This window comes from Miniopterus natalensis, chromosome 1, assembly GCF_054644295.1.
Source record: "Miniopterus natalensis isolate mMinNat1 chromosome 1, mMinNat1.hap1, whole genome shotgun sequence".
Taxonomy (NCBI): domain Eukaryota; kingdom Metazoa; phylum Chordata; class Mammalia; order Chiroptera; family Miniopteridae; genus Miniopterus; species Miniopterus natalensis.
The window spans coordinates 119,900,447-119,926,604 of record NC_142081.1 but is presented as its reverse complement, the minus strand read 5'-3'; the positions used below and the strand labels follow the sequence as shown (position 1 = coordinate 119,926,604).

The following is a 26,158-nucleotide window of genomic DNA, read 5'->3' as shown; positions in this document are numbered from 1 at the left end:
CATAACACATAGTCAAGTCCTAAATTGTGAGGTGGCCTATAAATGATAGAAATTTGGGAAAATGTATTGAATTAAATTTCCTCATTTTATACATAAGAAAATGTGAAATATTAAAGTAATTTTCTTCCCTATTGTCCAAACCAAACCTATCTTTCTTCCTGGGTTTTGAATCTCTGGTGGTGGCATTATCACCCATGCAGTCGCTTAAGAATGATAGCCTTGAATCAACTTTGACACTTGCATTTTTCTCGCCTCCTATATGAAGTCAATTCAGTTTCAGGTTCTCATCTCTCATCTAAACCTCTTGAACAAGCGTATGTCCTCTAGGCTGCCAAGCTCTTCTTAACCTTCCTTAATCTATTCTCACGCTCTTCATTCTTTGTTTGAATGAAGAGCCCGATCTTGTCATTCTTCTGCTTAAAAGCCTTTCTTGGCTTGTCTCAGCTAAGACCCTAGCAGGAAATAGCTGAAATACTCAAGTTGGAAAACTCGAGGAGAGTTTGATAAAGTGGCAGTTTGCAAAGCTATGGCCAGAATGTAGAGAAACAACAGGAGATGGTGCAGGAGCAGGACCAGTGCTATCAGGTCTGTCCCCACCCAGGTGGGAAGGGGGAAAAAGGGGACGTGTGGCAGAAGGCAGCTGCCCAAAGCACAGGGGCTCCTGGCGGCCCCGTCGTTTCTAGCAGCCAGCTGGAGCGCCGCCGCAGGAAGGCTCCAGGGTTAGGCCTAAGCAGCCCCTTCTCTTTCCTGCCTCAATGTACCCAATTTGGCCAAACATAACATAACCTCAGATGACAAGGGAGCTTTTTAATGCAATCCCAAAAGGCCAAGTCTCCAGATTTACCTTCTACACTGTTCCATCCTGTTTGGTTGAGGAAGGCAGGGAGTGGATCTGAGGACAGACAGAAGATAGCCAACCCAGCCCTATTTTTTTTTTTTTAATGAATTGAAATCTCCTTAGTAGACATTCAAAATTCTTTAACCACTTCTCCAAAACATTCTGTTCTAAGTGTAATTTACTATTTCACTTCCCATTTTCTATAGCTATGTGGGGCATTTTTGAAACCCTGATTTTCTACATTTTCTTTTTTATTTTCTTAACCCCCCCTTCCTCAGCTCTGCCTGGTTTCTTCATCCTTCAACTCTCAGGACAAATGCTACCTCCCCTTCGCAGCAATCTTCACCCATCCATCCGGATGCTGGCTCCCTGGAATATGTCACCTCCATGTAATAGATCAAGACCTGCCCTGTGCACCACTCATTCCACTCGGAATAAGAGGAACTACTAGGACTTTTATGAAATCCCTGGCCACAGGGTAGGAAGTAGGGCTCATATGAGAGGAGCAGAAATGTGATCAGCTTGGGACAAGTACTCTTTTTCCTTTGAGTCCTCTCTTATGGGCCTTTCCTACCATTTCCGGGCAAGAAAACAAAGGTGGGGATTAAGGGAAAAGTATCAGGGAACAGGCTCTATTGCTTCTCTTTAAAACAGAGGAGGAGGAATCATCACCGGAGGTCTGATCCCATTTTTAAGGGGAAGATTTCCAATTCCTCTCCTTAATTTCCCTTTTCTTGCTCAAAGTAAATGCTTAGCAGTATTAGCAGAGCATGGCCGCTACATATCTCACAAGGGACTGAGACTGGAGAGTTAGGCTCACGGATCTTAACAGTTGCACTTTTTGTGGGCAGACACACATGCAGACAGAACCAAAAGTTTGCCAGCATTATGAGACCACCGTGGTCACTGTCGCTAGTGGAATTCCAGTTTGCTTAAGTATTCATTTCAGGGACAGGGACAGGCTCACTGGTGATACTCTAGCTGCAAAAACAGCTGAATGCCTTGAGGCATAGAGAAAGAAGGTTATGATTTTTGCTAAGGATAAATATTCATTGCTGGGCCCAGGTTAGGCCTCTCCAGGGATCCTAAACTACATGAGCAGCTAAACTTCTGCCTCTAAAGCTCCACATTATTTATTATGCAAGGTGTTAGCAGTGGGGAAAGCTCTGGTAGAGAGATTATGTTATAGAGATAGATATTTTATTCAGAGGTCAGGGCCACTCATTCATGAATCTCAAACAACAAGAACATCTGCATCTCCAATGGGGTTATATAAGGAAGCATGTCCAGCTTTTGAAATTCTAATTGCCTCTGTTTCTTATCAGAAATATTTTTTAAACATTATTCGTTTGATCACTCCCTCCTTCCATTTTACCCCCAAAGTATTTTGGTTTACATTTCTACCATAACACTCATCACAGTCTAACATACATTGAAATTGAGTCTGAGTCAGAAAGCAGGGATATCATCTTATATATCTTTGAGGTCTCTCAAGACTAGCACGTAGGAGGTCTTCATGAATGTTTGTGAAATTGAATCATGAGGCATTCCCAAGGCTGCATTCAGCAATCTTTCTACTGTTACACACACTTACTTACAATCTTATAGAATTATTTAGAAAATTTCCTGATCTAAACTTTTCCAAAAACTCCTCACACAGATGTATCTTATTTATCAGAAAAACTAACTAAAATGTTTGCTTTTTAAAGTTTTGTTAGTGTAGTTATTAAATCCACCTTCAGGAGTAAAGTGCGACAATGCAGCTATTTATTCACTATTTCCCCCCAGGCAGAGATGATATAGTGTAACTTCTCCCAGAAAGACATACAAATGGCCAACAGATATATGAAAAGATGTTCAACTTCAGTAGCTATTACGCAAGTGCCACACAAAACTACAATGAGATACTACCTCACACCTGTTAGAATGGCTACTGTCAACACAATAAGTAATAAGTGTTGGAGAGGTTGTGGAGAAAAGGTCACCCTCATTCACTGCTGGTAGGAATGTAAACAGGTATAGCCACTATGGAAAACAGTATGGAGACTACTCAAAAAATTAAGACTAGAGTTACCATATGACCCAGTAACCCCACTTCTGGGTATCTACCTTAAAATTTTGAAAATATTTATTTGCAAAGATATATACACCCCTATGTTCATTCCAGCACTATTCACAGCGGCCAAGACACGGAAACAACCCAAGTGTCCTTCGATAGAGGACTGGATAAAGAAGATGTGGTACATATATACAATGGAATACTACTCAGTCATAAGAAAAGATGAAATACTGCCATTTGCAACAACATGAATGGACCTTGAGAATATCATGCCAAACAAAATATGTCAGTCAGAAAAAGCTAAGAACCACCATATGTTTCATTCATATGTGAAACTCGTAGACACAGACAACATTATGGTGGCTACCAGAGGGAAAGGAGGGTGGGGGGGTAGAGGAGAATAGAGGGGGTCAAGTATATGGTGATGGAAGGAGGTTTGACTTTGGGTGTTGGGCACTCAATGCAATATACAGATCATGTATCATATACATATATATTTGGAACCTTTATAATCTTATTAACCAATGTTACCCCACTAAATTTAATTAAAAAAAGATGACATAGTCTAAACTAGGAAAGCAGTGGGTATTATGTGGCTGCTAGTAAGAAAAGAATAGTCCCTTATTTATTTGTATCCTTTAATTTTGATCTAGGTATAGATTTTGATTATCAGATCTACTTTCTATTATTATAAGCAACCCTAGAAGGCTGTCGTGTTTGTTGCTTCCTCAATAGTACCATGACAGAAAGAAAATCTGATGGAGTATGGACCACAGGGACAGGTGTAGTGGATGCCTTTCAGAGAATTTTCAGAATAACCCCTTTTGTGGCCCATTCCCACCACTACAGTGCCTTGATATGGGGTCCCTACAGCCATGTTTGTATTATTGATCTCACCTCCTATCTCACCCATTACAGGTTTGGCCAGAAATGTGATCCTGACACAAGTGGGTGAATCAGATGTGGCTTTTTTAGAATACTCTATGGGGATAAAAAGTCTCTCCCCACATTTTAAGACCTAATGAGAAGCTAGCATCCATCCTCTGGGTGACACCACTTTGTTACATAAACAGTGAGTAGAGCAACTATGTCTTCAGAGAAAATCACCAAGCAGAGAAGCAAAAAGAAGTGGAAATGAGAGGCAGATGAAGAATTCCACTGGGTCCAAGCCTTTCTGAGGCCTGGCCTCTTTCATTGCTACCCTTGAACTCTGGGAGACATGAGCATTTTTATACGGAATTCTTTATTTTGATTAAGCCAGCTTGAGTTAGTTTCTTTACCTGCAATCAAAGTGGCCTCATTGGCAAGTAGCTAACAGAAGGTCACAGAATGTACAATAAAATCCAGGAAACCAGATCGCTAAAAATAACATTAAGAAGCTTGTTGCTGTGCTTAGCACTGTCTGAGCACACAGTTCTCCATCCCATGTTTTTAAACAAATTAATAAAAAATGTTTCTTTCAAGTCACTGAAGGGGCTCTTATGCTACAGATTCTTTTTACAAAACCTAATGAAAAATCTTCAGGTTAAAGCTTATTTAGAGAGGGTGATGAATTTCCTGCTTACATTAATTCCTGTGTATCTCAAAGTTTTGATATTATTTTCAAGGGGACTCACTGTTGTTTCACTTATCCATCTCTTGGCCAAGCATTCTAGCTTGCTTTATGGCTTAAATTATTTCATGCAAAAAACTTTTAAAGACATTTAATGTGCAACATTTTTACTCAAATGTAATTAGTAGACATAAACAATGATTTTGATGATGCTCAGAAGTATTGATAATACTCAATAAAGTATAGCTAGTCTTCAATAGTCATGTATTGTGTATCAATTATGCATACAATAGTTAGCTACTGGAGATATAAAGATGAGGACAGGCTAATATGGAAATAGTTAAGTAATAACACTGCATAATAGTGCTGTAACTGTCTTCTTGATGACAATGTTCTGACAGCTCAGTGACTAACCTTGAAGGGATGCCAGGAAATTTTTGCCTGGCATCAAAAATATATGAGGTTGGATAGCTCTGCCAGGCAGAGGGTACAGAAAGCCATGTGCTTTGGGGGAATGGTGAGACTTTCCCCAAGGATCAGGTGTGAAGGGTGGGAAAGGTGGAAAAGTAAACTTGGTTCAGTGGTCTTTGACCATTGCCACTTGCATTTTCTCCAAAATAATTTTGACAGAAAAGGCTGATATCACTTTTCAAGTCTAATAGATATGTTAAAATGTGTCCCAGACCAATCATATCAGTAGACAGTGATTTCAAAACCTAAGTGGGAAAGGAGAGAGAAGGAAGGGAGGAGGCAAGAGAGAGAGAGGGAGGGAGGAGAAATTTGGCAAATATTTACCTTCTGCTCACGTTTCAATATTGCTTTTCTCAAATACCTTCTTTTACTCTTTTTTGGAGGGCTTCTGTCTCAGATTATCTCTCTATTTGGCCCCCAGGGTGTATTCCCCTGCTCTTCTCCCACAGGTTATTTATTTTGGTAAGAATCAGGATGGATGTGGGTAAAGAAGAGGACATGAGTGAATGAGTAAATGAGAAAGGAGAAGCATCAGGCCAGATGAACCTGTCTCAACCTAGAAGAAAATACATGAAATTTGGGCATCTACAAAATGACTTGCTTGAAACTATTTGTGTCATGTACCCTCAAATAGTCTCCAAGGCCTCAGATAAGCACCCTCCATTCTGTAGACCCCGGTATTATGAATGGCAGTAGTCATGGTTGTCATCTGCCTCATGCTGGGGCTGAGGCCAGTCTGGTTCCCAAGAGGGAGTTCCTCTCTCTTCAGTCCCACTTGTGGGAACCTCATTCCTGTGGCCTCCGGGGCAACACGAACAATGAATGATTCAGGAGATCACTAACGTCTGAGAGCACAGTCTTGGGTAATATTTTTGGGGGGCTAGTAATAGAGAATAAAACATTTTCGTTTGAGATTTGGGAAATCAGAAGGTAAGGTGCTAGGGAGAGGGAAGGGGGTGAGGGGGTGAATCAGTGTGTCAGAGACGGAGATACTGGCTCGGATCTCAAGCCTTAGACTTCACCCGCCACTATGAGGAGTAAAGATCTAAGATTTCAGTAACTGATTTGCAGTCACCATTTTTCTACCCTGATTTATCAACCATCCTTCCATCTTGATCTAGTCCACACATATTTCGGCAAATTTCATAACATTATTGTCCCTTGTAATGATTAAAAATTAGTTTTTAATGTTTAAAAGTAGTCCAATCCACTTTAAAGTTACTGAGTAATACCAGACTTTAACTTCTATTTGTTGCCTACCCTTTCCCCATTTCAGACTTGAGATCTGACCATGGCTGCTGCTTGGAATCAGAAAGACAGTGAAGGTCATGATCTGGCTTTCAAGTAGCTCCCTCCCCCACCCCCACCCCGCCATTTTTCAAGGCTTTGCTCTATTGTGGGGACACAGACATGAGGGGGAAATGCAAGGCTGGAATCTTCTTACTAAGTAGCCTCCTGTCATTGGCTGGAAGGTGCCCGCCATTGCACAATGGGTAGTTCTCACTTTTCTCTTGTCATGGCCTCCATGGTAATAGCATATGGATTTCATGTGTGGGTGTGTATGTGTGTGAGTCAACTTTATCTGGGCCCCTTCTATTACTGAATACCTTTAAAAAGAAAGGCAGCTGTGTCAACATTTAGCTCAGTCTTTCCCCTAAGTCCTTTTCAAGAGTGGCATCACCTCACTTAACCTGGCCGCTGTTTGAACAACCCCACAGTTTATCTCTGTTCTCTATGCTTCTTCACATGGACTGAGAAAGAAAACTCTAGATTCTCTCCTATACATTTGGAGGGTTGTGCACAACTACAATACAGTATAACACCCTCCTCCACTCTTCTACTGTTTCCAGGTACATTATACCACAGTCCTTTTAAGACTAGATAGTAGAGGATGCTCCCAGGGCCACTCGCTTTCAGACAGTGGACCAAAACTTGTCTTTATGTCTGTTTGCAGAGAGTACATATGTCAAGTACTCTTAAGAACTTTTTCTCTACACTGCACTCTGATGCAGCACAGGAATCAGATTTTGTAGAATTTTCATCTTTTCTTCTAGGCATCACCAGTCTTAATTATTGATGCTCTTGGGGCTCTTCCATCATGTTGCTTTGAGTAGTGTTGGTGGTGGTATCTTCCTCCCTTCTTCACTGGGAAAGAGGTAAAACGTGTCATTACAAACACTGCACTACTCCAAAGACAATGACTTGAAGGATTTCTTCTCTTTTCTTTCCAGTCCACTCCTTGTATAGACCGTGGAACTGAAAGATTGGTTGATGGACATATAGATGGTTCTGCTTCCATTAGCAAGACTCAGTGAGTTGTGTCTGACTCCAATCACTGGTAATCTTTGTCAGTTCTTTAAATGTGTGGTAGTGGGCCTGGCCAGTGTGGCTCAGCGGTTGAGCGTTGCCCTATGAACCAAGAGATCAGGTTGGATTCCCAGTCAGGGTACATGCCCAGGTTGTGGGCTCAGTCCTCTTGAGGGGGTGTGCAGGAGGCAGCCAATCAAATGACTCTCTCATTGATGTTTCTATCTCTCTCTCCCTCTCCCTTCCTTTCTCTGAAATCAATTAAAAAAAACCACAACAACCACATATTTTAAAATGCGTGGTAATGGGAGCCTTATATTTGTAGAATGTAGCCAATTCTACTCAATTTTTTTGCGTATCTTGTGTAAGAGGGGTTATTATTGTAAGACTAGAGTCCTGGTGTGTTCAGGTAAGATGATAAAAGCAGCTATATCTAAGCTTTCTATCTCAAATAATGAAGTTACCCTTTATTTGGGGATCTCAAAGGTAAAGATAGCAAATAATTGAAAGGATAATATGAAGCTGGAGGATGGAACAGAACTTCAGTAAGAAAGAGAGATTATTTGAAGCCCATTAATGTACAGATGGCATTTGAAACCTTGGAAATGAATGACATCTTACATGGAGAATAACAGGTAGAGTGGAAGGGAATCAAGTATAGAGGCAAGCGCTGGAGACCATCAATAAAGGTTAAGAAGAAGAGACTAAGAATTAAAAAAAACACAAACTGTCAGAGAGACAGAAGACAGATTAAGAGGAGATGAACAGGCCTGACTGGTGTTCTCAGTGGTTAGAGCATCAGCCAGTGCATGGAAGGGTCGCTGGTTCGATTCCTGGTCAAGGACACATACCTGGGTTGCAGGTTTGATCTCTGGCCCCTGTTGCAGCAAGTAATCGATGTGTCTCTCTCACATCAATGTTTCTCTCTCTCTCTCTCACTCTCCCACCCTTCTGCTCTCTCTAAAAATCAATGGAAAAAATAGCCTAAGGTGGGGATAAGAAAAGAAAAAAGGAGAAGATGAACAAAGAAACAGGGAAAGAGAGAACAGAAATAGAGTTTGGCAAAGAAAGAAGGTGAGGAGTGATGAGGAAGTTGGAAGTGTGATATCGAAGAAGAATGATGGGAATGAGGGAAAGGAGTGCGGGCTCTGTCAGCAGGTGGCATAGTGCCACCAACATCTGCCTGAGAGGTTTCTTGAAAGATTCAATGGCATGAGTTGGCCAACTCGAATCTGGAAAAGGTGTGAAATTTAGGGTTCTCCCTAAGTACTCTCGTTGGTTGTGTTAATATGACAACTTGTTCACATATTGTGATGATTAATTTTATGTGTCAACTTGGCTAGACTACGGTGTTCAGTTCTTTGCTCAAACACTAGTCTAGATGTTTCTGTAAAAGTATTTTTAGGTGTGATTAACATTTACAATCATCCAACTTTAAGTAAAGCAGATTACCTTCCATAATGTGGGTGGGTCTCATTCAATCACTTAAAGGCTTTAACAACAAAGACTGAGGTTTCCCAAATAAGAAGGACTTCTGCCTCAAGGCTGCAACAGGGAGACCCTACCTGTGTTTCAGGCCTGAGGGCATGCCTGGAAGATTTTGGACTCAAGCCTCAACTCTTACTTGAATTTGCAAGGTGCCAGCCTGCTCAACAACCTTCAAGCTTGCCAGCTTCAATTGCATGTGCCAATTCCTTAAAATAAATCTTTCTCTAACTCAATATACTATATTAATTATATTGCTAATGTAATTAAAGTAATGATTATTTAATTAATACCCCAATAAGTATAATTTGTATAATTAATATTATATACTATATTAAATGATAATGTAGCTTATTATTTACATATAAATACATTAATACATGTTACTCTTAAGATATTTTAATATATTATATTACTATATACTATATTATATATTTTAATACAATATATTGATATAATATTTATATAATAAATGATAATGTGTTATGTATTATATAAGATATTTAAAGATATTTATGTACATATGAAGACAGAAACAATAATATGTCTAGCTAGCTAGCTGAGTAGCTACTGCCCCTTTCTTTGCAGAACCCTAACTAATACAAGTGTACATTCTAGCACAGAACCAGTGTTTCACTTAATAGCTTTGGGTCTGTTTTTCCTATTAGATTACAAACTCCTTTAGGTCCACACTGCTTCTCATTCATGTTTGTATCCACACTGACATATTTTAGGCACATAATAAATAACTACATAATTAATAGATAAGCAAGATCTTCTTGATAGTAATGGATTAAAAATGTCAGGTGTTTTTTTCTAATGATCACCATAATTCTAGAATAATTTTGCTTTAATTGATGATATTGAGTTTGGTGTCTGCTACTTAACAAGATGCCAGGCTGGATATATGAGAATTCATCAAGACTTGGCACATACCAATTGACACCAAGGACAATACAGTTATCCTGTGCTCTGTGACACATCAGTGTTGCAGCCGATCTAAATCTCTAACCACAAACTCGGCATGCAAGACATGATGTGTTTCTTCAATATCTTAAGCTTTTATTAAATCTTATCCCAAGCCTTTATCTTGTTCAGTGCATGGAAAAGTGATTCACTTTCCTCATTGGGGTGAACTGTATCCCATACAGGTGATGGGAAGATGTGTATTAGGTAGGGAGCTCCTAGTATTTTGACCAGCACTGCAGGTCTCCTGAGACATGCCCGAGCCCAGCCTGCAAAGTTCCTCCAGGTGCAGCAGCTCTTGGCCTCTGCTCTGTGCATTGCTTAGGACATGGGGGTCTTGGCCTGGAAAGCTGGTGCCTCGAGTTCAGCCTACCTGCAGGCCAAGAAAGTATCTATTTTGCAGTTCTGCTGCCTTCCCTGGGCACTACCAGAAAGTGGGATACCTAGCCCCTCCTATCTTTTTAATCTGTGGAGAATGCCATGTTCTCCTTTTTGTTGTGATTAAAAATGCCTCTAACATAATCTAAAAAGTCAATTAAAAAAAAAAAAAAAGAGTAAGAGAAAGAAATCCATAAAGTATGCAAGCATTAAAGCTACTTGTATGTAAAATAGAGTGAAAGGAAAATATAGCAAATGAAATGTTTCAGGAAATTGTTCTGCCACAGTATATTTTATTCAGCAGTCAAAGTCATCACTTACCTTGCTGGCACTTTTCTGTTCGCAAGGAAACACAAGACTGTGACTGTCATATGAGCCATCAGGAAAGCTAATCCAATACCCAGGAGAGTCCATATATCTAGAATTTCAAACCAATGAGAAAGATACACATGCCGTCAAAAGTATTAGATTCTCAAAAACCAAGTGATTTGTTTAATCACAATGTCACCTACTGTTCTGAGAGTACGTAAAATCTGCAGTAGAATGGTTGCCTTTGATGTGGCATCGATTTCCTGACCATCCTTGTCCACATCTGGAAATGAGATAAAAGATGACAGTTAAAAAAAAAAGAAAGTAGTAGAAACATATTTTATCCCGTATCGTCAAGGAATAAAATGCTGAATGTCAATAAACAAGGAGGTACCTGGAGTGCAGGTAACTTTGATAAGAAACCAAAAATGTTAAATCAAAGCCAAAACAAAATTCCATTTTATTACTTTCACACTATTGTGTAAGATGATGCTTTTCATGATTTGTCTTCTTCTTGACTTTGTAAGGCGGGAACTTGGTCTTCACAGGCTTCCTTTTTTGTTTTCAAAAATTAACTTTGCTCTTCACCAGTGTCCATAGTTCATTCCTCATTATTTGTCTCAAATCTAAAAGCTGGCACATTTTTCCAGAGTGAGTGGGTTTAAGCTATTTCAGATACTGATAGAGAAGATTCAAATTATAGAATAACATGAGTATAAATTACAGAACATATTTGTTTTTCATTAAGCGCAGATGATCCTTGGAGTTCATGGATTTGGAGTCAGGTTAGTAATCTCATGAGATGTGTTCAGGATGCTACTAGAATTTCATTGCCTCTGCTTTCCTTAGGGACACACATGATGAAAAGCAGCATGGGGAGCATCTTCTTTGATAAGCATGGTCTTCAGATAGTTCAGAAACGGAGACTAGTTTGTGCCTCAAAGAGAGAGAAGGTTTATTTCTAAGTGGTGAGTGTGTCCGGTCATTTCTGGTAGCAAGCATTTGCACAGGGGTGGGAAAGCTTGCACACACATTCTTGTTTACCAGAAACAACAGGATACAAATGAAGAAGGGCTTAGTTGAATTTCCTGCCAGGTTCACGGTGCCTGCTACAAAATAGGACTACAAACTAGCTTTTGAATCTGCCTGCTTGGAAGCTGGGTGTCAGAACAATGCTTCTTCAGCATGCATTTGTTATAGTTTCTCTCAATCTCTTTTGAATTTGAAAATTTGAATGATCAATGGCAATTTCTTCACAAAGCGGTAGCTTTTATAAATGTAAAAAGCTTAGAGATTCAAGGAGGTCCATAAGAATGCCTTCTTTCCTTAGTAGATATTCTTTAAAAGGTAGAAATTTAAGACGACTTGATTGCTTTGATGTCTCTCAAATTAGAATTACAATAAATTAGAATTGTTGAAGACTGAAGTTTTTTCGAGTTTCTCATTTATCTATTTTTCTTTCATTTATTTGTTTAATTTATTTATCTCTTTTATTCTCATTCTGTACTTCAATTTCTTTCTTCCTTAATTGTCATTCATTTTAAAGTGCTTAAAGTATGTTCTTTCATATTAGTGTCCTTGTAAAACATGTAGTATTATTTAACATGCATACATTAATACTATTTTTTATTCTCACAACCCTTAGGCTATAGTTCTTGTCAGTCCTCAATGGATAGTGTGACTTTATACATCAGTCTTTCACAGGTGCACTAACTGGTGTGGCCTAGAGACAGGGGACAGTTTTTCCTTTTGGGTTAATTGGGCACCTTCAGACTTTGAAAAATGCCACTTCACTGGCTTCAGGATTGTACTAATCTCCACTTTAGGTATATTGTAGCTATCTGAATGTGCCTATTAAGGTAAATGTCAGTTGAAAACATCTTAAAATACCAGTTAAAAAATTAATGGCAAAAATCCAAACCAGGTGGAGAAACAGTATGAGTGCTATCTATCTATCTTCGATCTTCATTTGTCTATATATTTATATATGTATATGTACTTATATATCAACTAACATGAAAAAAGTAATAGAAAGGAATTTAAGGAATTCCTTAAATTAGAAAGGAAATTAAGGAAAAGTAATAGAAAGGACTTTGGCTCTTTAAGGGCCAAAATTAGTTACAAAATGTGCTGAATTTTTGTCACTTTTGGCCAAGGAAATTTTGAATTTAAGAAGTATGAATGAAATTTTGACTTAGATATTTATAATACAAAATCCTTTAAAGGAGTTGATTATTTTAGAGGAAACTACCCCTAAAAGCTTCCACTTAAGTATATTTTGTGCATCCTACCCCTAAAAGCTTCCACGTAAGTATATTTTGTGCATGAGTCTGCCATATTTAAACCAAGTATTTTTTATATATGTTTTCAAGAGGGCTTACCTGTGAATGTTAAGAGATAATAATTAATTTTGACATATGAATAGAAATGACTGAAATTTAAAAATTGTATAGTATTATCTATGATTCAAAAAATTCTAGCCTGGCTGGCATGGCTCATCGGTTGAACATCGACCTAGGATCCAGTAGATCAGGGTTCAATTCCCAATCAGGGCACATGCCCGGGTTTGGGGCTCTAACCCTAGTGGGGGGCATGCAGGAGGCAGCTGATCAACGGCTCACTCATCATTGATGTTTTTATCTCTCTCTCCCCCTTCCTCTCTTTGAAATCAGTAAAGACATATTTAAAAAAAATTCTAGTCAATAACAACAAATTGTTCCTTGAAGTAAAAATTGTAATCTCCACTCTAACATGATTCCCAAACCATCACATCCTTCCTATTTGATGTTTATCAGGTTAAAAATAATACATGCTTAAAGTAATAAGTGAAATTATGCACTAGTGTATGTTAAAACACAACCCTTCCTCTCCATATACAATTCCACCTTCCTGATGTAACTAATATAAACAGCCAAGAATATCTCTTTCCACTCCTTTTACCCTCTCATATAACACACACACTCACTCACACACGTGCATGTGTGCCTCTGTGTGTGGGTTGTGTGTGTTCACTGTAACGGAAGCATCTGCATCTCCCTGTAACAAACTGGCTTTTACTTTCAGCAATGCCCCATGGACACCCTTAAGGTCAGCGCCTATACAAACAACCCCTACAGACATTCACTTTTCAGGAATTAACACATCATATATACATTTCTTCGTTTAATCCTTTTGTTGTTGCTTTTTTTCTTCTCTTCACCCCTCTCCACTAAGGAGAAACGTTTGCTGGGTTGCAAAAAGAAGCAGGAAGAATATTGAACGTACATTTTAACTTTGTCATACTCAACCTCTTCTATGGATAATTCAGTGCTCAAAGTAATTGTGGCAGTTGGGTCCCTCGATCCCACTGAAACAGGGAGATGGATGAGATACTGGGAAGATTTCGGTGGGCTTTGGCCAGGGGGATGCCAACCAGGGAAGACCAGCCGTGGTGGGGCTTCCTAGGCAGAGCTATGAGGAGCTGGATGGTTGTTAGAATGGGGTGGGCGTGGGGAGCGCTGCATAACTGTCTGATGCCAAGAACAACTTACCTAAAAGAATGGGACAATGAGACTCACCTCATTTGCGTGACAATTAATTAAGGACTAGAATAGCCCTTTATAGGTAATCTCTTAGCTATTTTATGACTAAACAAGGTTGAATACAATTGAGTTTTACCCTTTAGTATAATCCAAAAGTTGACATGAAGGCCATAAGCATTGTATAATACCTGTGCTAACACTAAGGGACCTCAACCTAAATTAGAATGCTTGTTTTTTTTTTGTGTTTGTTTGTTTTAATGTCCAGAAGAAAGAAAATGTTAGATGTGATGGAATTATTTTGGAGTTCTTATATTTCCATAGTGAGTTATTAGAATCAGTTTAACCAATAAAATTAACTGTTAAACTTGACAGAAATAAGAAAATCACTTTTTTTCCAGACAGCTCCCATAAGCAAAATGCATATAAAGAAAAACATTTATTTTGAGCTAATATGGGGCTGTGTGTTTTGTCCTTTATTTCATGTACCTAGTGAGTATAAAATAAGCCTTTTTTCTGCCTATGGAAGTTCAGCTACTACCTAATTATAGTGCATATTGTGAATGACTCCCTCCAATTTATTTAACCATGGCTGCTCCTTCCCTTCCCTCCACCAGATTGTAAGCATGGCTATAATTTGACTGGGATTGAACTCCAACCTGACCTCGAGGGCTGTCTGGTTCTCCTAGGCATAGTGTTTTGTCTCAAGATCTTATCTATCAATATATGGCATTTCTAATCAACAGGGGCTGATGGTTCATAAAGAAATGTGGACGTCAGTTTGTCCAATAAGAATTCTGTTACCACAGGGTACATTTTGATAGATACTTGTACAGGAGACATACTCTCTCCAACTCGGATGTAGAAAGGAAACATGGAACCTTGTAAGCTCAGGCAGCCCCCTTGCTACAAAACCCAGCCTGAGGATGAAACAGAGCCTATGAAATCATTGGGAAATGGAGAAACAGCCCGACGGCACTGCAAACTTCTCCGTCGGCTCATGTTCCAAGGCTGTTCTGCATGTAGACTCTAGTTACACGAGTCAGTACATTATTTCATCATTTGAGCCGCTTCAGTTGACTCTTCTGTTATGAGAACACACACACACACACACACTCCTTTAGTTTTTCTACTCTTCCAATTGGATCCCTGAGCTCTCCTCATTAAATCAATGATTCCTTATTCATAAAATATTTATTGAATGTCTATTATGTACAAGATAATTCTACTAGGTACATAAAGGGTGGACAAGAACTGTTTGAAAATTTGTAGGAGTATAAACTTAAAGGGAAATACAAAAACACCTTATACAAATAACTGAGATACAAAGTAGAGAATAAAATATATGAAATATAAAAAAGATTTAAAAGAAGTGTTAAAGGAGAGGATGGAAGAAAGAATAATTATCTCTACAGACTGAGAAAGTGAAAAATGTGCAATCTCAACTGTACATTTACTGAACAGGTGATATATTAAATTATATTTATTCCAAAGAATGAAGTGTAGAGATATATATATATATATATATACACATATGTATTATAAAACAATGTTTCAGACAAATTGGTCATCCAAGAATATAGGAATCATTTATAATTGATGAGATCAAGAGAAACATATTCAAATGTAAGCTGTTATTGGGATCTCAAATTAACCTCTAGATTTCCCAGTTCTCTTTTACACTATATTTTTTCAGCCATACTTACTCTAATATTGCAATTTTTAAGGATGTAGAAGGAAAATCCCTTCAGAAGCAGCATGCATTTTGAATATATTTTAGATTAGATTTATAACTTAGCATTACAGCAGTAGACTTGTTTTTCTTTTCATTCAGTATTTGTATGACAACGTGTTGTGATTATTAAATTCATGAGTATCATTTCTGTTTATAGGAGCCAGTATCATTCTGCATTTACATTCCATGCTTCAGGAAACTACAATGTATAAAGCCCAATAGGAATTACAATTGAAAACCTGCTATGTGCTCAACAATATTCTAAATGCTTTAGTATATTATTTGTAATACAATAATGTTAGAGAATAGGAGTGATTTCCCATTTCAGAGTTGAAGAAATAAAGTCACGGAGTGAGCGGCTGAGCAGTAAGTCACCCTGGGGTTCATTCTGAGCGAGATTTTAAACGATGTCTCTCTGTCTCCTCAGCTGATCAGTGCTCTGTTCACTGCATGGTTTTGTTTCCCATATCTTCCCAAAGTAGGAATATAGTTGTTTATGACGGTAGTTAATTTTACAATTTTTGTGTTAGGAGAGCTTCACCAGGAGAAATTTCTGGTCTTAATGGCCTGAAAATGTCCATTTATCACATTAAGCTTTACCCTGGAAACACCTCTAATTGCAGAGGAGGCAGATGTGGTGCTAAAAAGAGTAAGTGATAGGGTCAGGGTGCCTGGTTTTGAGGCTAAACTTTGTCACTTTCTAGCTACGGGAGCGTCAAATGACTTCAGTTTCCTATTATGAGCAGTAACAATTACAACTCCCCTCACATGTGTATCAGAATTGAATGAGTATGAAAGTCCCCTGCAGGCTGGGAAGTGTTATCTATGCCAAGCTGTTCCATACTCAGTCTTCTGCTTTTTGGTAGAAATCAAGGTCATGACTGTTTCGTGTTGACCTTATGCCCTAAAAGATGGTCCCTCCCGGGAACTGGCATCTGACAACCGCCCTGCTCCCATCCTCTCCTGGGCCTTGTTTAAGACTTAGGAAGCAGCCCAAAGCCATTGCCACAGCTTCTGCTTTCATGTGGTGACTGAGGGGGGTGAGGAGAAGTGAGTGCAGGTGGAAGAGGGCATAGAGGGGAGAAATGGTGATGGAAATAATAAAATAAAAATAAATAAAAATAAATCTATGAATATGCCTGGAGGTCTTGACCTATTTGTAGAGGTAGGGGAAGAAAAAGCAGTTGTTGAATATGCTGAGCGCCTGCAATGTACATGCCTCTCCCCTACCCCTTGGGTTTCTATGCATCAGAAATATGTACTCCAAGAGGGGCGAGGGAAGTGCTTTCTCAACTTAGTATGAAAGCATCAGCTCAGGCCGTGTTTTCAGGGCTACATGCTGAGCCTGTGCCAGCAGGAAGGGAGTTGGACAATTGAGGTGAGCCCTTAACAAGCCATCCTTATTGTCACGGGTGAATTCGCTTAACAGAAAACAAAGCTGGAGAAGCCACTAAATAATCTCTGAGCCACAAAGCACCGAAATTCCACATTGAGTACGAGTGATTAATTTGCTTAGACTAATTTCCTCCTTGACTAATTAACTCCAACATATTTCGTAAAATTTAGAAGTATTAGGGAGAGCCCACCTGAAAGAGAAAGATAAACGTCCCACACCATCCATGCATGAGTCTGTTTTCTTAACACAAACAGGAGAAAGGGAGAAATACAATATAATTAGATGCTCTCAGCTGGAGCCAACACTCTAATCTTTCCTAAATTCTAACAGGTCTTCTGTTAGTACATTATAACAGAGGGGTTATGAAATAACTTATTTCTGAGTGCACTTGGTAACACCCATTCATTATTCCCTAACACCTGGAACAAAAGCTCCTCCCATCCTTATTGTCATTTGTTTGTTGGCCCTAATTCCTGTGTCTCATTGCCAGGAAAAAGGAAGAGCCACACATTTTCTGAGCATGGGTTCATGGGTTAATTGGGTGGGAACAGGCAGAAAGTTTACTCTGTTTTTTTTGTTTGTTTTTGTTTTGTTTTTTTTTAAACTACTTCAACTATTCAAATAGAGCTAAAGTAATAAAAGGACAAATTACGTGCTAATGCAGAGGCATGGTTATTTCATTAAAATGTTGATATTTGCATATTCAAATTTAGAAGAGATTATAAATGTAAATTAGGTGACTTAATCCAATACTTTTCACTGACTCAGGATAATGGGGAGAACATACTTGATTGCATTTTTCCTAACAATTATGGAACTAAAGGGAATCTTAATCCTATTTTGAAATGCAGCACTCCGAGCACCAGAAAGAGATGAGAAATTTTTTTTAAAAAGATGTATAGGTTAGAAGCAATTTCTAAATTCCCACATCCATTCCTCCATTTCATCATCTCGGTCACCAAAGTTCCATCAATTTACTTCCGAATTATCTCTAGTACTGTAATAGGCTCCTCTCTGGATTGCCTGCCTCCAGACTATGTGACATCATTAACTTCTCTGATTCAAACCCTTTACCACTTTCTCACAGCTCTCACAGTCCTGTCCAGAAGTGGCTTTACACAGAGGCTATTTTCTGATATGGCCTCATGATGGCACAGCCCGGTTGATCTCAATTCTCCCTTTGCTAATAAACTCTTTATTCTTCTTGGAAGCCCTTCACCTGGGAGATGTACTCTTTTGCACTTCTAGGTTTTTCCAGGACATCAATTCTCATCGGCTGGGAGATGGTTTCACGTCTCATCCATCTGGTTAACTTATACTTATCCTTAAAGACACAGACCAAATAACATTTACCCTGGGAGGCCCTCCTTTGTGCCCTGCCTGACTTAATATACCAACTTGGGCCTCATGGTATCCTGTAAATTCTGATGATAACACTTGGCACGCTTTACTTTAATTGTCCTTTTCCTTATAAATCTTTCTAAGGTAACAACTAATTTTCAGAAGGTAACAACTATTATACTATTATACTCACCTTTACTCCAATTACCACAATCCTGCTCATAGAGATTTACTGAAAATATTCACTATCATCATGATAATTATAGTTAATATATGGATAATTTGTTACAGTTATTGAAGCACTTTTATTTTGTACTTATATTATTTCATTTAATCATTGTAGCACTCATTTACAACTTTAGTATGCCTCAGAATCACCTGGAAGTTTGTACAGATTGCTGGCCCCATCCCCAGAGGTTCTGATTCAGTATGTCTGGAAGATATTGTTGTAGTTAGCTAGTAGTTATCTATAACAGGAAAGGAGAAGGCCAGATATTATAGGCATATCATTTGGGCAGCTTCACCAGGGGCCCAGGCAACTTTGTACTCCCCAGGGAACCACTAGTTCATTTCCTGCAAAACACTGGGGGAAGGGACCCAACAAAGAAAAAATAGATGCATACCCAGTAAAGTTGGGGTGACATAGGGAAGGTACTTGACTGTCAGTCAAACCTGGACAACCAGAATGGATGTGGCCACTGCAAACACATGAAAATTTGGGAATACATAATCTCCTAAACAAAGGAATTCTCTCTCTCATGCTCTTGGCTGACTCTTGGTTTCCTTGCACTCACCTGAGTTTTACCCATAGCCATGTGGACCTCCAGACCCCACATGCAATGAACTGGTGGACTGCAGTGGGGTACACAAATTAAGCTAGCCTGTTGCTTAATTGGACTGTGCAGACATGGAATGGAAACTCTGGACACTGGTTCTGATTTTAGCTTTACTAAAGCCCCAGCTACACTTCTTCTGTGGCAGGTCAAAGGAAATTGAGAATTTGGAAACCAGGGATTTAATTTCATGGAAATAAAGCTTTTTATCATATCTCATCCTTTTGTGAGAGTCTCAGAAAAGTCTTTTTCTTGGAATATTGAAAGAATTCCCCCCCCGCATGGGCAACTGGTGGGGAATAGGACCTTTCCTATCCTCCTATCTGGTAACAGATGGTGACCCAGATGGAGTTACCGGGAGAATTGACTTATGGAAAGCTTGGAAAGCACCCCTTCTCTGCTACTTCCCTGCAAAAGTGTGCCCACAGCCTTCAAACCTGCCATTCCGCCTGCATCTGGCCTGCATTCAGAATGGAAAAAAACCTGGCCTGTACTGTGATGAGAAACCTCTCTCCCTAGCCTGGGATTTTATAATTAATTTCTCACTTGTCTCCTGTATTGGTGCTTGTCTGATTTCTATCTCCGTCCCTATGCCCTACATTGCTTCAGCAGCTTTAGAGGCAAATCCAGGAGAAAGCAGCACCCTGCTCCCAGTACCAAAGCCACAACAGGCTCCTAAAGATGTTGAGAAAATTCACAACCCCAATATTGTCACAGAGTTTGTGCCTAGCACCCAAATTCTCTTCCTCATTTACAAAACTCATCTCTCCCCACCTCTCTCTCTGCATTTTGCCTGCGTTTCTATGATTTATCTTCTCTCAGTTCCCATCCCAGGTGACTCAGACTGAAGCTTGGGAACACCCTTTTCTTGCTGGCTGGGCACCAGGGCTATGGCCCCTGCAGGGCAATATGCAGATGAGAACCAGGGGAACTCAGAACACCGGGAGCCAGCATGCACTCACTACTGCCTTGAAATTTATTCCTGGCATGCTAAACCCCAAGTACTCTCAGCGTGCATAAGCCCAGGGACGGGCCAGCAACCTCATGCCCCTAGCCAGGCGCTTGAGGCATAACAAGCAGCCCAGGAGGCTCCAAGCCAAGGGCCCCCACAGCCCTTGCTTCCCTTGGCCTCCTGTCACCCCTCAGCGTCTGCCCTGACTATACACCCATGGTGATAAGGGGGAATGGGGTGCGAGGGTGCTACCAGTTGGAGCTGCTATGCCATGCAGCGACCCAGAGTTCCACCTCCTACCCCCCTCCACCCTGAAAGTTCTTCAAAGCACCCCTAAGACCTCATGGGTCTAGTGGCCTGGCCACCAGGGGGGGAGGGAGCAGCAGAGAAAGTCTGAATGCAGAGAACAGCCACCCAGACAAGCTGCTGCCAGGGCCCTGCCCCTGGCAAGCTGGGGACTGCTACCTGCCTCATCCCACCCTCTCCCCTGCTCATTACTGCGGGGCAGAAACTACAACCATCAGAGAGCACCTCTCCGGCAGGCATGTTACTATAGACTGGAAGTTATAAATTGTAACCCCTAAGCAGCTCTAAGAACAACAGTGGCAGCCAGTCAGAGGAACTGCTCACCAATGCTTTCCAGAGAGAGTGTGAGGGAGGGAGGGAGGGAGGGAGGGAGGGGGGGGAGAGAGAGAGAGAGAGAGAGAGAGAGAGACATTAATATGAGAGAGACACATTGACTGGCTGCCTCTCACACGCACCATGACCAGGTGCTGGATATCAAGCCTGCAACCAAGGTACATGCCCTTGACTAGAATCGAACCCAGAACCCTGCAGTCCATGGGCCAATGCTCTAACCACTGAGCGAATCAGCTAGGGCTGCTGTGTATTTTGATTTATGCAAACACTACTCCTGTGCAATTCGGCTCATGCAGACATTACTAGGTGTCATTAATATTTCATTCACAGGTGTAACTAATAGTGAAAAGCCTCAAATGTACAGATGCACAAAGAAATGAAAAATTTTTGTTACCTAACCTTGGAAATTGACTACAAACAGAATTTAACCTCAGTTCCCAGGTGTTAAATCTCTGTCTTGGCAGATTAACAGGGATACTCTCCTGTCTCTTAGAAGAAGCTGCCTCATGCTGCAAGCCTCTTAAGGGCCCCAGGCTGTTAGGAATATGAGAGACAGCAGATCACTAGCCCAGCTATTGGAAACTAGTTTAAAAAACCAGAATGTTTCAATCCAAGACAACGAAGAGTAAAAAGCCTCCCATAAGGTCCAAGGCCATCAGAATCTCAAGTGTGGAGTTAAAGGTGCCACACCTGGACAACTGTATTACTATTTGGGGAAGAGTCACTGTCCCAGGAATGGGAAGAGATTTTGTACTGTGGGTGAATGCAAATCCCCTAGCCAGCTCAGGTAGGGTGGTCATGGGACACCACAGTGGCTAAGGTGTCATAGGCCACTACAGATTCTGGTCTGTGACAGAAAGTTAAGGACCATAGAAGACATCCATGCCTCTCTCAGCAAACACGTCTCCCTCTCAAAAGGACAAAATTTTGTTTTTTAAGATTTTTTTCCTGGAAGTGAATAAATAATGCAATCTCCACTCACAGTGCTTCAAGAGTGCCTACTCTGGCAAGAAATTTTATTCTGGGTTTTTCAAGGAAAGGACTGTCTGCCTTTAAAGTGCTAATACCTGTTCTCCAAGAACTCTTATCTGAGCCATCTATTGAAATGCAAATATTAAAAAATAAATCTTATCTGAGCCTAAGCTATCTGAGTCAATCATTTTAACGTAATTCACCTATGATTTGCTAAATCAATGAGCTTTACTATATGATTCCTGTCTCCATGGAAATATGTTTCTTAAAGTATAAATGTTTGCCAGTAAAAAAGCCTATATTTTTAAAAGTTATAGAATATATTTGCCAATCTTGAAAATGTTAATTGCTTTCTTTTAGCCTTTCCTCCCTACATAATCCCTCCAGAGTTTGGCAATTCTTTTATTTTTTTAAATATATCTTTATTGATTTCAGAGAGAGGAAAGGAGACGGAGAGAGAGAGAAACATCAATGTTGAGAGATTCATCACTGATCGGCTGCCTCCTGCACGCCCCAAACTGGGGACTGAGCCCACAACCCGGGCATGTGCCCTGATCAGGAATTGAACCAGGGTCTCCTGAATCCTAGGTCAATGCTCAACCACTGAGCCACACCCGGCTGGGCTAGAGTTTGACAATTCTTAATGACTACAGCATGGCAATCCATTTCTTTGCATAAATTCAATAAGAACAGTTTCAAATTATGTGGTCTTATTAACCAAGACTTTGGCTAAAATGCCATGTCTAAGAGAGACATACCTGGACTCTGGATGCCACCAGAATGCTTTAAGGAATTGAGATTGGCTTCCAAAGCCAATTGAAGCCATAGCCGAAGTGGCTTGATACTTTACTTGGTCAAATGGTTCATAGGAGTCTTTCCAAATAAGCAACAAAAATTGCTTTGCTGAAAGATGGCAAGAAAGAAACCTCAAGACATTTTGGGGTTTGAGAACTTGAGGAAATGACACAAACCTACAAGTATTGCAGACAAAGCTGATGGAAACTGTGGCGTGACTTCTCTGCCCCAAGGGGCTGACTATAGCTCAATTTTAAGATTCCTTGTGAAAGATGCCAGCAAAGCAAATTTGAGAGAACCGGTGTGATCTATTTGACCAGTTGCTATTCTTGTTCTGTTTATGCAAATACTCAGGCCAAACTAAAACTGGACTTAATACAGTCTCTTAGAAAATGAGAATTATCATAGGAAGAAAAATCACATGCCAATAAAAATCACAATGCCCAATTTTGGATATTGGACTCTAACACAATTAGCTGTCTTCAGCCAAAAGCAATTACAAGAAAATGGAGATCTTCATCCATTTACCCTTGTAAGATTACAAGGCTTATGTTCTCTAAAGGGGGACTGATACCATTGGAATTAGCTAGTAAGTAATACAGTAATAGGAAAGAACCAAAGGGAGAAGGCCAGACATTTGGGCAGCTTCACCAGGAAGCTGCAACTTTGCACTCCCCAGGGAACCAACGGCCTATTCCCTGCAAAACGTTGGGGGAAGGGACCCAACAAAGGAAAGATAGATGCATGCCCAGTAAAGTCGGGGTGACATAGAAAAGGTACTTGCCTCTCAGTCAAATCTAGGGACATAGATTATTGACCAGAATGGGCATGGCCACTGTAAGCACATGCAAATTTGGGAATACATAAACTCTTAAACAAAGGAGTTCTCTTTCTCGTGCTCGTGGCTGGCCCCTGGTTTCCTTGCATTCACCAGTGTTTTCTCCATAGCCATGTGGACCTCCAGACCCCACATGCAATGGACTGATGGACTGCAGTGAGGTACACAAATTAAGCTAGCCTGATGCTGGATTGGACTGTGCAGACATGGAAAGGAAACTCTGGACACTAGCTCTGATTTTAGCTCTACTAAAGCCACAGCTACACTTCTTCTATGGCAAGACAAAGGGAATTGAGACTTTGGACACTCATGGATTTAATTTTATGGAAATAAACTTTCTATCATATCTCATCCTCCTCCGAGAGTCTCAGCAAAATTCTTTTTCTTGGGGTACTGCAAGAATTCCACCCCCAAGAGCAACTGGTGGGGATGAGGACCTCTGCTATCCTGTAACATGGGGTGACCTCAGAATTTCATTTTTAACAAGTTCTCGGGTGACACTGACTGTGGGGGCCCCACACTTTGAGAACAACTCACTGCGTTAGAGTATCCCTTAGAGGTTGTGTTATTTTCCCAGGCTACAGAGGGCAAATGGAAACTCAGAGAACAATGGCTTTGTCAGTGGGAAATTCAGGTTCTTAGAACTGCTCAGCTGTGTTCTTGTTATTGTATCATATCACGATCTGTGAAATACTACATTCCACTGCCTCACAAAAGTAGTGTATTTATTACCAGATTCTGCTTTTAGGGGATGATCATTTGAAGATGCAAATCACATATACTTGTGGCTTTTATTGCAATTTCCACTTGAATTGTTAGTCAAGAGGAGGAAGGAAGCATATTCATACATTATTTCAAATTATTACAGTACCATAGAAAGAAAGAACTGTTTCTACTCTCACTTCAGAGGAAAAATAAAACAGATATGAGTGTTCTTTGGTTTTTCTTTCCTTCAAACTGGTTGGTGTGGTGTTATAACTGATGTGAAGATAAAATAGGAAAAAAACAATTCCTAAAGCTAATGTTTTAAGTTTTCCTTTTCTGACGTTTTTCAGCCTTTATGAAGTGATACTTCCCTGGATTTGCAAAAAAAAATAAATAAATTGCAAGGAAATAAAATAATTCACAAATTGGATGACTGAAAATGGGTGAGAGTTCATAGAAACTAGTGTTGTGTTAAGATAAAGGTAAAGGCATGACACTTTTTACTGTGGTGTATAGTGCCAGCCACAAGTCAGTTTTTGACATTTTTCTTCTGTTATCATGGGATGGATGACAAAATTTTCATAGGTTCTGACCTCTTCATTCCAGCAAGACCTTATTGATGTTTTCTTTATTTCACATTAAAATACACATGAAAATAAACATGTGAGCATGCTGAGCTCTCTAAGGATCTTCCACTGACCACAGCACTTACAGGGCTGAGAATCCTACAGTCTACTTTGAACTTTAGTGAAGTAACAGGGCCCTTTACTTGCTCAGCACAAAACAAGGAATTTTCTAATGATTTTCCATCAAACTGAGAAAAATTTCTAAACTCCACACTCCTTGTTCTGTCAGTAATTATTGGGCACCTAGTAGTCACCAGGCCTTGTTCTCGGGGCAGCACAGTCCATTAGGCCATCCCACCTCCCTCCCTTCCAGCGCAGCAATGCTTGTCCCTAAACACTCTAAGCTTGTCTTGTCTCAGTGACTTTATGTTTTATACTTTTCTGACACTAAGCAGTTTGCCCAAACCTTGGAATAGTTTTCCCTTTCATGGAATTGTGACCTTGGCTCAAATCATACCCTCTCAGAGAGGCCTTAGTCAACAAGTCCATCTAAACACCCCACTGTGAGCATTGCTTCCTCATTTCTGCCTAGCAGCCTGCTCATCTTGTTTTTCTTCACTGCATTTGTTACTACTCACATTTTATGCACACATGCATACACATGCATATATTTTATATATGTATGTATATTTAAATGTTTTAAGTATAAATGTTAATTTGTAAATGTATATATACATTGCCTATAATGTATGCAGAATAAATATACTTATATATTATGTGCATATACAACAAATACATATTAAACTATATGAACAGAAATGTGAAAACCTCAATGAAATGCTATTGCAATGGTAATATAAATTATAAAGTTAATATAAGCACTAGAAAATCAGAGTAGTTCCATAACAGGTTAATATAGAAAATGGTTTTATTTTTTAAATTTATTTTATTTTTGCCTTTTTAGCCCTTTTTATTATTATTTTTTAAATTTTATTTTTGTTTAAAATATTACAGATGTCCCTTTTTCTCCCCAATGACCCGTTCCACCCCGTCCCATCCCCCTCCCCAGTCCCTCTCCCCACCATTGTCCATGTCCTTGGGTTGTGCATATATGCACATAAATTCTTTAGTTACTCTCTCCCCCTCCACCCACTCCCCCTCCTCCATCCCTCTGACATTCGTCAGTCTGATCTATGCTTCCATGTCATTGAATCTACTCTGTTCATCAGTTTATTAAGTTCTTTAGATTCCACATATAAGTGAGATGATGTGATGTTTGTCTTTCTCTGCCTGGCCTATTTCACTTAGCATAATTTTCTCCAGGTCCATCCATACTGTTCCTAAGGGTACAAGATTCTTCTTCTTTACAGCTGCATAGTATTCCATGGTATAAATGCCCCACAGCTTTTTTATCTGCTCATCTAATGATGGGCACTTGGGCTGTTTCCAGATCTTAGCTCTTGTGAACTGTGCTGCTATGAACATCAGGGTACATATATTCTT

At 39.8% G+C, this 26,158-nt stretch overlaps 1 protein-coding gene across 1 annotated transcript in view; it reads right to left on the bottom strand.

Annotated features, from left to right (window-relative positions):
- The window catches only part of MALRD1 (MAM and LDL receptor class A domain containing 1), a 543,727-nt gene that overhangs the window by 21,313 nt on the left and 496,256 nt on the right, over window positions 1–26,158 (bottom strand). Inside the window, 2 exon segments of the mRNA XM_087815868.1 lie at window positions 10,378–10,474; window positions 10,569–10,648. Coding sequence (XP_087671994.1) covers window positions 10,378–10,474; window positions 10,569–10,648 — 177 coding nt within the window.